At 56.8% G+C, this 11,712-nt stretch overlaps 1 protein-coding gene across 1 annotated transcript; it reads right to left on the bottom strand.

Moving 5' to 3' along the window:
• Positions 1–2,305: 2,305 nt before the first annotated feature.
• Positions 2,306–5,425, bottom strand: ZBTB9 (zinc finger and BTB domain containing 9). Its single transcript, XM_054975226.1, has 2 exons — positions 5,359–5,425; positions 2,306–4,464 (listed from the first exon to the last, which is right to left on the bottom strand). The coding sequence occupies exon 2, from the start codon at positions 4,415–4,417 to the stop codon at positions 3,023–3,025; it is 1,395 nt and encodes a 464-aa protein (XP_054831201.1). The 5' UTR covers positions 4,418–4,464; positions 5,359–5,425; the 3' UTR covers positions 2,306–3,022.
• Positions 5,426–11,712: the final 6,287 nt, after the last annotated feature.

Genomic DNA, 11,712 nt, shown 5'->3' with positions numbered 1-11,712 from the left:
GCAGAAGGTGGGGCTCAAACTTGTCCCAACACCCGTTTGCTGTTTCAGTGCAGAACACAACAGGAGGCAAGCGGTTATTTCTTAACATGAGTTTAATTTGCAATTATTGCTTTTTTAATTGTCTGTAAAGCTGCTTTGAGTGCCACTGCTTGAGGGGGAACGGAAGTCATTAAAAGAAATAAATGAGACTCCCACGACCTCCCCTGAGATTGCACGGAAGCAGCAGCAGGCATCAACCCCACCAGCTGTGCCCACCCCCCACCCCCACCCCCACTGGAGGTCCGACGGCGGCAGCAGGACGAATCCCCGCTAGACTCTTCCACAGGGGGCGCCAGAAGGCTGATTTGGGATGGGCACCGTTTCCAAGCCCGCCTTGGAGGCTGCTTCCCACAGTGGCAGCGGCCCCTCCCACACCACCTCCATCCAGGCCTTGCCGTCCCCCACTGCAGCCAAGCAACCTGCTGTTCCCTGAACTTGCCTCCTCCTCATTCAAGGCAACTATTTTGAGGTGGTTGACTTCTGGAAGCACAACACATTTGCTTCTCCTGTCTACTGGTCCACTTCTGCCAGTCAATAGGGGCAAGTTCTGCAAGGCACAAGGGGAAGGGTCTTCTCCGGGCACCTATTTTGCCTCCCCTATGGATGCTTAGCTCTGCACAGGCACTGCTCGCCCACCCTCTCGTGCCTGGCTGTGTAGCCAGAGCAAACTGCCCCATGCAGAGCGCTGGGCACTCAAACAGCTGAGCTGGCACTCCTGGGGGGTGATTTTATGCCAAGGTGCAGCATCACCACACCCAGTGAGCTCCCGGGGCCTACGGAGCAGTGCCATTATTTCTAGAGCTTGACTGCAGGCTGCTCTGCTTGGAGTCCCAGGCGTAAGGCAGGGAAACCACAGACTGAGCATGCCAACAACAGTCACAACTGGGGCGGGGAAAAACACAAGCCCCCTCCTCAAACCCTTCTCCCACTTCACACACCAAGAGGTTGCAAGCAAGCCATTTACTTCAAGGTTTCTGCATGCCCTTTGACAAACAGCTGGAGCAATGTGCTCCCAAGGCACATTGCTGCTTGTCCAGCATTTTGCTAGGACTTCACCCAGGTTTATTTCCTAGTCTGGTGGAAAAGCTGTGGGCAACTCTCAATGCCACGCTCTGCCACCAGCTTCCCAGCTTTCAAGGCAGCTGTATCCTCCACGCAGAGCACACTGCACCATGTCAAAGTGAGGCACAGCAGTGGTGCATCAGGGTGTTGGAGCTATGCTCACCTTCTGCACAGGCACCTGAGGCCTTCCAGCCACGAGCAACAGGTGGTGCTGCATTTGACCTGCGTAGTCACAGGGCTTGCCCCCTTCTGGGCTGCGTCCCAATTCATGCCCCTGGGCTGATCTAGTCCAAGTTACCAGCTGCCAGGCAGGGCAGCAGGACATTTAATGAAGAGGAAGGAACAGAAAGCTCACACAACGGAAATTTTGTATAAATCATTTTTAAATCTGATCATGCTCCATGGAGGTTCTGAATGAGTACACAAGCCTTCTAGTTCTCTGTTTCAGGCTGTAATCCCTGAATCCCTGTTCCTGAAGGGCCCGAGTCACCCAGCACATGAATGCTGCCTCCCTCCTCCTCGCACGTGTTTTATTTCTGCCCTTCGGCTGTCGGCCCGCTTCTCTTCTTCTGCAGGTGACCCCAGGGGCAGCTGCTCTCCCCAGCAGTAAAAGGCTCCCTTCATGCCCAGGCGAGGCTGTCCCTTGAGCCTCAGCCCCTCTGGGGTTGCCATCCCAGCCGCCACTTTCTCTGAAACCGCCAGGGCATCCTCAGCTCCACCACTGCCAGGCCAGCGTCCTGCCTGCCTGCAGCCCCTTCCACACACATCAGCCTCCACCACCGCTCCTCTGCGGCCCACTGAGCAGGGAAGATTTGAGTGACTCCACCCAGGTACCGCCCACCCAACGCTTGGCTGAGAACGGCCAGTGAGGGCCCACCAAGGCCAGCGCCCTCTTTCCCACAGGGGCAGGCCAGAGCCACAAGCAGGGGGTGCTTGCAAAGGCTTGCGCAAAGACAATGCGAAGATCTGCTTGGAGGATTCTCGGTCTACCTGAACACGGAGGAGAAACCCTCCTTACAATTCTGCAAGCGAAGCTGGTTGGCCTGGCTTGTGTTGGGGGACGCTCCGGCAGGGCCCACGGCCCAGAGAAAGTCCACACCGAGCACCCAGAGCCAGCAGCTGTCCTCAGCCTACACAAGGCAGAGAGTGGCTGTGCTGAAATCTGCCTTCACGAGCAGACCGTGTGCAATGGGAGGGGGGGTGGGGGGGAGGTGTCAGCACCAGCGTATGCTCAGGGAGGTGCACGGAATTTGCTCAAGATACCCGAGACGGGGTGGGGGGAGGTGCCGCCCTTAGATGCTGCCCCCGGCACAACCGCCCCTTCTCTACCAGGAACAGTCCTGCGCACCGTTTGGACCGCAGAGGATGGCTGGCGGAGCCATCCTGGAGCAGAAACCCCGAGAAGGCGGAGCAGAGAGCGGTGATGGCTGAGCTGGGCGTGGCCCCCTGGCGCCCACTGGTTGCTGCCACCTGCACAACGCTGCTGCCATTCACCAGCCAGGGAGCTGCCCAGAAAGAGAAACACAGGACCAAGAGCTACCGCTGCCCTCCTTCCAAGCCTGGGCATGCCCATCATCGTCCCTCCCTCTACCCCCAAGTCTTCTTGGCCCAGCCTCACGTCTGCCTTGCCCAGCACTGCCCCAGGTGTGTCCGTCACTGTTCCAACTACACATCTGAAGAAATGCCCTCCCCTTCGTGCCAAGCTGCACAAGTCGCTGTGCTGGGGGGTGAGGGCTCTTTGCAGATCAGCTCCGAGAGGACTGCACCAGCACTTTCTCTCCTTCCTCCGTCCCTGGCCCACTCTCAGGGATCAAGGAGTCGAGAAAAGGGCAAGGCGGGAGGGGCTGCCCTCCGCTCCCCACCCGAGGCCTGGCCAGAGGCAACGTGGGAGATGCCTGGACGCTCACCCCCTCCCGCCACTCTACTTGTAAGTCCAGCAAGCGGTGGCCCACCCCTGCCCCTTGCAGAGTTCCTTGTGTTTCAGGAAGCAGCTCTGCACGCGGAACTTGCGGCCACAATCCTCGCAGGCATACAGGTTGCCATCGTGCGTCTTCATGTGTTCTGTGAGGTGGTGCTTCAGCTTGAATTTCTTGTTGCAGACGGAGCAGCCAAATGGGCGCAGGCTGAAGGTCAGCATGATATGCCGGTCCCGCTTGGGCTTTACCGCAAAGCGCTTCCCACACAGGCAGCCGAATTTCTTGCCGTCGGGTGCCGACATCAGCTTAACTGGCGCATGCACCACCTGCCCGTGGACAGCATGGGCAATGATCTCGTTCCCATGCAGGTCCACAGGCTTCCACGAGCTCTCTGGGAAAGGCACCGAGTCTGAAGAAAGCGGCTGGGCCTTCACAGAGAAGCTGGGTGCCGCTGCGGAAGAGAAGGCCCCGCTGGGGAGAATGTAGCTGACCTCTCCAGTCTCCTGGATCTCGCCCTGGCAGAACCCCGGCACATCCGCCATACTGAGTGGCCGCCCCAAAGACTTGAGAAAGGTGGACTCCGACAGTGAGGAGCCTGGGCCACCAGCCAGCACTGAAGTGGCCGCCTCTTCAGCATCAAAGCGTTCCTGCTTGATGTAGAAGATTTTGGGGGCCTCGTGAGGGGCAGAACTCGACTCCCCACGGCCTTTTGAGCAGCCATCGTGGCCACCCTCCTCTTCGGCTTCATCCAGGAGGACCTTCACTGGCCCATCAGTGGAGCCACTGCAGATTGGAGCCTGCCGCTCATCCTCCTCTTCTTCCTCCTCCTCGTCGTCGTCATCATCGTGGGGTACCTGGATCTTCACCACCTCATCGTCCGGGCAGCCACGCTGTGTGCCACGGCCGGACCCTTCTGCTCCACTCGTTGGTTCTCCCTCCTCCCGCGATCCAAAGTAATTGCTACTGCTGGGGGACTGGCTTTCACTGGCTCGGCCTGACCAGGGCCGGCAGGGCCCCCCCTCCAGCTCCTTGAGGATGCCCGAGCATTGGTCCACCACCTGCCACATCTGCAGGCCGCTGGCGACAAGAAGGTGGCTGGGCAGAGCCTCCAGGAGCAACCTGAGGCGCCCAGAATAAATGAGCTGTAACAAGTTCTCGAAGGCATCAGGCTCGATGACGCTGGGTAGCACAATGCAATTGGTGTCGTTGAGCAACAGCTTGTCGTGGAAGTAGGGTGAGGAGGCGGCCAACACGCTCTTGTGGGCCTGGAAGACGCGGCCCTGGACGTGGATCGAGATGTCGCAGAACTTCCCCTCCAGGCGGTGCTTATTGAGCGACTCCAGCAGGACTGCAGCGTAGTGGGGGAACTGAATCTGCACGCTGCGCATCTCAGGTTCCATGGTGGCCTGACCTGCCTCGACCGCGTCGGTGGTGCAGACAGTGGCTGCTGCAGTGGGAAGGGAGGAGAAAAGAAACGAATGAGAATGCCAGCAGTGTCTGCCCCCACCACTAGCCCCAGAGGCTGACCATCTCTGAGGGTGGAGGCTCCCTTCAGCCCCCGATGGGCCTCTCCATCCTCCCTGAATCTCTCTCACCCCCCCCCTCTGAAAGCCATTTATGCTCGAGGCCGTCACAGCCTCCACTGGCCGCGAACCCCACCATTTAATTTCTCATTGAGTAAAGAAGCATTTCGTTTTGGGTGCCAATGTCACTGGTTGCCCCCGAAGCCTAGCATTGCCCGGGAGAGAGAAGGCCCCTTCCCCCCACCCTGTACATCCTTCCATGAACCTGTCCTGCCCCTGCCCCAACCCGAGGAGCCCCTGACCAGGGATTGAGAGCTACCACTTGGACAGGGGCTCCAAGGAGGGTCCCAGAACACCAGCTGGCCTCCGGGCGAGAGGAGGGAGCTCTTCCCCCGGGGAAAAGGGCAGCCTCGGGGGGGGGGGGGCTCTGCGGCTCCATGCCCACCGCGGACCCTCCCCAAACCTGCCTCCAGGAAACTCCCGGCCTGGAGTTGGCAGCCCCGGCCGCTCTGGGACTGGGCCGGGCCTTCTTGCCTCAGGCCCCCTCGGCCGCTGCGGTGGAGGGCCTTCGGCGCCGAGCCCGGGCCTTCTGGCGGCCGCTGCCCGGGCGGAGCCCCCGAGCCCAGAGGCCGGCCACCTCAGCCGCGGCGCCCGGCCAGGCGGCAGGGCTCGACGACCCTCCTGGGCGCCCCGGCAGAGGAAGGGGCGCGGGTGCCACCCGCCTCCTCCAGGCGCGGCGCTCTGTACGTGCTCAGGGGCCCGCCGCCAGCAGCGCCTGCGTGGCCCGACGGTGGGGCGGGGCCAGGCGGGCACCTCACCTGCTCTCCCCCGCGTCCGTCCCTCCGCCGGCCCTTCCGGCCAGAGCCTGCGCCTGGCCCCGCCCCTCCCTCGCCCAATCGAAGGCGGGCTGGCTGGCCCCGCCCTCCAATGGACACGGCACCTCCCGGTAACCCACAGCCAGTGAAGGGCCGAGAATCGCAAGCCCCGCCTACTCTGGACTTCGTGGCCAACCAACGCCAATCACGAACCCGTGGAGCCCCGCCCCTTGCGTGCGCACACCAATCGGCCGGCCTGGAAGGACCGTGAGAAAAACCGAACTCCTCTGCGGGGAGGAGGCGGGGAAAACCGGCCGAACAGAACCCGGATGAGCAGCCGCCCTCTGATTGGCTGCGCCCTTCCGGAAAGCGGCCCTGCCAGACGCCCGCGTGCTCATTGGCTCCCTCTCAGTGGGGCGGGACCATCTCCTCCTGCCGTCCCCGCCGCGGAGCGTCGCCGGCGGCCGAAGAGCCTCCGGGGCGGGGCGAACTGCTGCCCGGTCCGGGGAAGGCCTGCGAGGCCGCGCCACCCTTCCCGGAGGCCCTTTGCCCCGGGGCCGAGGGGGGGCGGGGGCGGGGGCGGCTCGCTGGCTCCCCCGGCGTCGCCCCGGGCAGGACAGGCGGCGGCGGCTCCCCGGAGGTGGAAGCGCGGCCCGGGGAGCGCCTGGCGCCGCTGGGCCCCGGGGAAGCCCTTCCGTTTGCTTGGGCTGGCTGCGCCTCAGGGGCGCCGTCAGTGGGCTAGGGAGGCGGCACAGCAGCCGTCGGGCTTCCCCCGTTCCACACGCCTGATCAGGCCGTGAGCTCAGGCAGAAGCTGGGATCAGTTATAACAATAACAACAACAACATTCGCTTTATATACTGCCCTTCAGGCGGACTTAACACCCACTCAGAGCGGTTTACAAAGTAGGCCACAACGGACACCCTGTGGGGTGAGAGAGCTCTGAGAGAGCCGTGACTGCCCCAAGGTCACCCCGCTGGGTTCAGGCGGAGGAGTCCGGAATCAGACCCGGCTCCCCAGATTAGAGTCCGGCTGCTCTTAACCACGACACCAGACTGGCCCAGCTGGAAGTGGGCTTCTCGCCCACCCAGCGAAACCACCACACAGTGAAGTTACACAAGCAGGGAGAGAGAGCAAGCGCTCCGCTCTTTCCCCTCCCCTTCTAGCTGGAAGGGACAGATGCAATGCCTCGGATTTCAGTATTGCATTCTGTATTCTTCCCTCTCCTTTTCTCTGCAGCCCAAGCAGACAGTTTGGGGTGGAGAGAAAGGGAATAAGCTGGGCTGCTTCTGATCAGGCCCACCTCCTCTCAGTAGATCCAGAGGAGTTAGCTGTGTTAGTCTATAGTAGCAAAATAGTAAAGAGTCCAGTAGCACCTCCAAGACCAACCAACTGTACCATAAGCTTTCAAGAACCACAGTTCTCTTCATCAGGTGCATCATCAGCTTTTGAGAACCACAGCTCTCTTTGTCAGATGCATGTGACGAAGAGAACTGTGGTTCTCAAAAGCTTATGCTACAGTTGGTTGGTCTTAGAGGTGCTACTGGACTCTCCACTCAATAGGGTTGCCTGCCCTGCACTGAGCAACCCAGACAGCATTTAGGGCTGGGGTGCTCCGAGGGGCGACATTGCACAACATGGCGGTGTCACCTCTGGTTGAAGACTCAGACATGGCGTAACCACATTGCATAATGCTGCAAGCATTTCCTCGGGCTCTATGTGGAATGCTCACAGGGGATGGGGGGGGGGGGGATGCCCAGAGCATCGTGCACAGTGACTTAAAGTGATGTTGCCCAGTCTGTGGCATCTCTCCCCCCCCCCCCGCCATTTTCCCCCACTGGGAGCGTGGGGAGAGCCAGTAGGGGCTGGAGGTTGCCATAGCAGGCAACCTGGCAAGACTACCACAAGATTTGCTGCATTTTAAGTAGTAGTCTAGGGAGCGTCAAAGTTTCCAGGATGGGAGACCTGATCAGCTGGGAGTCACCTCCTGATCACTACCCCACAATATTACTGGGTACAGAGAAAAATTCCCCCAGCAGGAAATCAGCAGATCCCAGGAGATCCCTCATCAACTGGCACTTTGTTTCTGGGGGCTGCAAGCAGCCTGTTTTTATGAATGCATGTGGTGACCAGCCAAAGAGCCCTTTGATTGGTTGTGTGAGATCAGTGCTGAAAAGGGGAGCTGAACCAGAAAGGCAGCCCGTATGGCAGGCAGGGAAGCAAAGTCTGCATTGCTCGTTCTCCAAAATAAACCCCTTGCCAAACCTAGACCTGCCCAGGCAAGTTCAAAACAGCAATAGAAGTAATATAAGTCCACAAGTGGGTTGTGATTTTACAGTTGACCTTGCCCCAAAGCCTTGAGTCTTCCCATAAGAACATAAGAACATAAGCAACGCCATGTTGGATCAGGCCAGTGGCCCAACCAGTCCAACATTCTGTCACACACAGTGGCTAGAAATCCAGTGCCATCTAAAGGACTGTCAGTGAGGCCAGGACACCAGAAGCCCTCCCACTGCCTTCCTTCCAGCACCAAGACAACAGAGCACCACCTCCCCACAAAGAGAATACCATCTATCTCCTGTGGCTAATAGCCACTGATGGACCTCTGCTCCATATATTTGTCCAGTCCCCTCTTGAAGCTGGCAATGCTTGTAGCTGCCACCACCTCCTGTGGCAACGAATTCCATGTGTTTATCACCCTTTGTGTAAAGTAGTATTTTCTTCTATCTGTTCTAACCCGACTGCTCAATAATTTCATAGAGTGCCCACGAGTTCTTGTATTGTGAGAAAGGGAGAAAAACACATCTTTCTCTACCTTCTCTAACCCGTGCATTATCTTGTAAACCTCTATCATGTCTCCCCTCAGTCGTCTTTTCTCCAGGCTAAAGAGCCCCAAGCGCCTCAATCTTTCCTCATAGGGAAAGTGTTCCAACCCTTTAATCATTTTAGTTGCCCTTCTCTGTACTTTTTCCAGTGCTATGATATCTTTTTTAAGGTGTGGCGACCAGAACTGTACACAGTACTCCAAATGAGGCTTCACCATCGATTTATACAGAGGCATTATGATACCGGCTGATTTGTTTTCAATCCCTTTCCTAATAACCCCTAGCATAGCATTAGCTTTTTTTATGGCAGTCGCACACTGTGCTGACGTTTTTAGTGAGTTATCTATCATGACTCCAAGATCTCTCTCTTGGTCAGTCTCCGCCAGTTCAGACCCCATCAACTTGTATTTATATTTTGGATTTTTGGTTCCAATGTGCATTACTTTGCACTTGGCTACATTGAACCTCATTTGCCACATGGATGCCCACTCTTCTAGCCTCGACAGATCCCTTTGGAGTGCCTCACAATCCTCTCTGGCTTTCACCACCCTGAACAATTTCATGTCATCTGCAAATTTAGCCACTTCACTGCTTAATCCCAATTCCAAATCATTAATAAACAAGTTAAAAAGCATTGGACCCAATACCGACCCCTGTGGCACCCCACTGCTCACCACCCTCCACTCTCCCGATCACCAACTCAACAGAAATTTGTGTTAATGCTGTCCTGGAACATTTCGAACAAGAAAGCTTTCTGTGCAGTCCACAGCAAAGCAATCCCATGGTGGTGTAGGAGGTGAGTTTGCTTTTGCCAAAAAAATCACAACCCGAAGATACACTTGTAAAAGACTTGGAACAACTGAAACACACTGAGCAGTTTTGCAAAGAAGCTCGGGTCTTCTGCACAGTGGGATAAAATTTTCAGGAGTTTGCTCCGGAGCTTCTACCCTAAAACAGTAGAGTCCAGTAGCACCTTTAAGACTAACCCACTTTATTGTAGCATAAGTTTTCGAGAACCACAGCGCTCTTTGTCAGATGCAGTTTGTCAGAACTGTGGGTCTTGAAAGCTTAGGCTCCAATAAAGTGGGTTAGTCTTAAAGGTGCTACTGGACTCTCTTATTTTGCTACCACACACTAACACGGCTAACTCCTCTGGCTCTATACCCTAAAACAGACCAGGAGTGCAAGTTGATTGTTGGACTGATTTGGCAGAAGGGTAACATCGTGGGTCATTGTTTGCGTGTTGCAGATGTGTTCAAATTGGGAACAATGGCTACCAACTTGATGAGAAGGTCCAAGGGCCAGGCCGGGCCACAGCATGCAGAACTGCTGTGCCCTGAAGAGCCATCCCTGATTTGGCAGAAGGGTAACATCGTGGGTCATTGTTTGCGTGTTGCAGATGTGTTCAAATTGGGAACAATGGCTACCAACTTGATGAGAAGGTCCAAGGGCCAGGCCGGGCCGCAGCATGCAGAACTGCTGTACCCTGAAGAGCCATCCCGTGTGGATGCCCTTGGCGTGTAGCAAGGAAGGCCAGGCGGCAGAAAGCCTAAACTGGCTCTCCCAGGGAGTACCTGGATCCCAAAACAGATTGAAATGGTGCCGCTGAACTGGTGAGTGTTGGGCCTGGAGCCCTTCCACAGCAGCTCCAGGAAAAGGGGCTCCTTCCTTGGGTCCCCAGGCAGGGGCCACAGCAGAGGCAACGGCTGCTGCATTCAACACAACGGGGAAATCCGAGGCTTTTCTCAAGCAAACCGCTCTGCATAGAAGCGGCTGCAGTGGAAAGAGACTCCTTTTAGACTGAACTCCCAAACTGCTTCATCCCCAGCCGGACCAGGAAGGCCCCCGTGCCACACCCCAGCTCACAGTACCTGGCAGGAGTGGGCCCCCCCCAATAAAAGGTAACGGGAGTCTCCTGTGCGAGCACCGAGTCATTACTGACCCACGGGGGGACGTCGCATCACGATGTTTTCTTGGCAGACTTTTTACGGGGCCATTGCCTTCCCGAGTCATCTACACTTTACCCCCAGGAACCTGGATACTCATTTTACCAACCTCGGAAGGATGGAAGGCTGAGTCAGCCTTGAGCTGGCTGCCTGAACCCAGCTTCCGCCAGGATCTGCCTGTAAACATCTTGGAGGCTTTTCTCTTTCTGGTAGCTGCCCGTTGAACTTGCTGCTCCTCTCCTGCTCTAGCGTCCAAAGTATTTCATTCTCTTATAGTAATAATAATAATAACAACAATATTCGATTTATATACTGCCCTTCAGGACAACTTAATGCCCACTCAGAGCGGTTTACAAAGTATATCATTATTCTCCCCACAACAAAACACCCTGTGAGCTGGGTGGGGCTGAGAGAGCTCTGGAGGAGCTGGGACTGACCCAAGGCCACCCAGCTGGCTTCAAGGGGAGGAGTGGGGAAACAAACCTCCAGATTCGAGTCCCATGCTCTTAACCACTACACCAAACGGGCTCTCAGTTTGTAACTGAGTTTTGTCACTTGTACAAAATATCTGCAGGACCGAGGAGAGGCCCCAGAACCTCTCTGGAGGGTGTTCTGCTCCCGAAGTCAGTGCCAGGTACGTTAGTCAGCAGAGGAAGTTCCCACCACCCCCTCCTTGCCCATCCGGCCTGGGGTGGAAAGGGGCGCAGGTGAGGGAGCAGCTCTGTGCTGGGCAGGTTCCGCCTTATGAGCAGGCACATCTGTTTTTACTGCTTTTCTGGTTGGTTGGTTGGTGCATAGGGCACTTAGCAGTGTGTGGGCCATGGATGCTTCTGCTTACGCACGCTTCATGCACAGGCTACTTAACAGCCGAGTAGAGTTAACGAGGGACCGTCTTCGTCCTCTCATGAAAAAGAGTCATAACCTACTCCTGGTGACCCCAAATACGGGTATTTCAGGCAAGGGATGTGATCTGAGGTGGCTTGCGTGCCTTCGCCTTCCTCCGCTTTGCAACGCCCATCTTCCTCGGAGCTCCCCCACCAGTACTGACCTGCCTGATCCCGTTCTGCCAAAGCCAGGCTACCAGGGCTGCTCTTCCTCCCCTGCAGGGGACAGGCTCTGGGGCTCCAAGGCTGCTGCTTGCCTCTGCTGATCTTACAATTTATCACTTTTCTTGGCTCAGATGCAGTAAACGGACATCACTTAATACTTTTCCTTTTGTGATCGGTATTTTTCTCACCTGCTAATTGAAAGCTTTTTTCCGTTTAAAAGATGTTCTTTTTATTCGGCTCAGTCTGCATTCCATTCGGGTGGTTCAGGTACCCCCAAGCCCACCCAGGGAGCTGCGCGCAAGGCCACACGTGACGGTCCAACTCAGGCCTTGGCCGTGTTTTATGGGGGGCCATCCTTGGTACCGCCTGCTGCCGCCGCCACCACCTCAGGGCTTGAGTTGTGACTGGCTCCTCAGTCCACGAGGGGGGGGGGTGCTGCCGGCCCACTCCCCCTCAAGCCAGACCTTCTCCCCATCCTCTACAGTTCACACAGTTTGTAAAAGACCAATTGCTTTTTATTAAACATTTTCTTGTTTTC

The sequence above is a fragment of the Eublepharis macularius genome, chromosome 4, assembly GCF_028583425.1.
Source record: "Eublepharis macularius isolate TG4126 chromosome 4, MPM_Emac_v1.0, whole genome shotgun sequence".
Taxonomy (NCBI): domain Eukaryota; kingdom Metazoa; phylum Chordata; class Lepidosauria; order Squamata; family Eublepharidae; genus Eublepharis; species Eublepharis macularius.
This window is presented reverse-complemented; position numbering and strand designations above follow the sequence as displayed.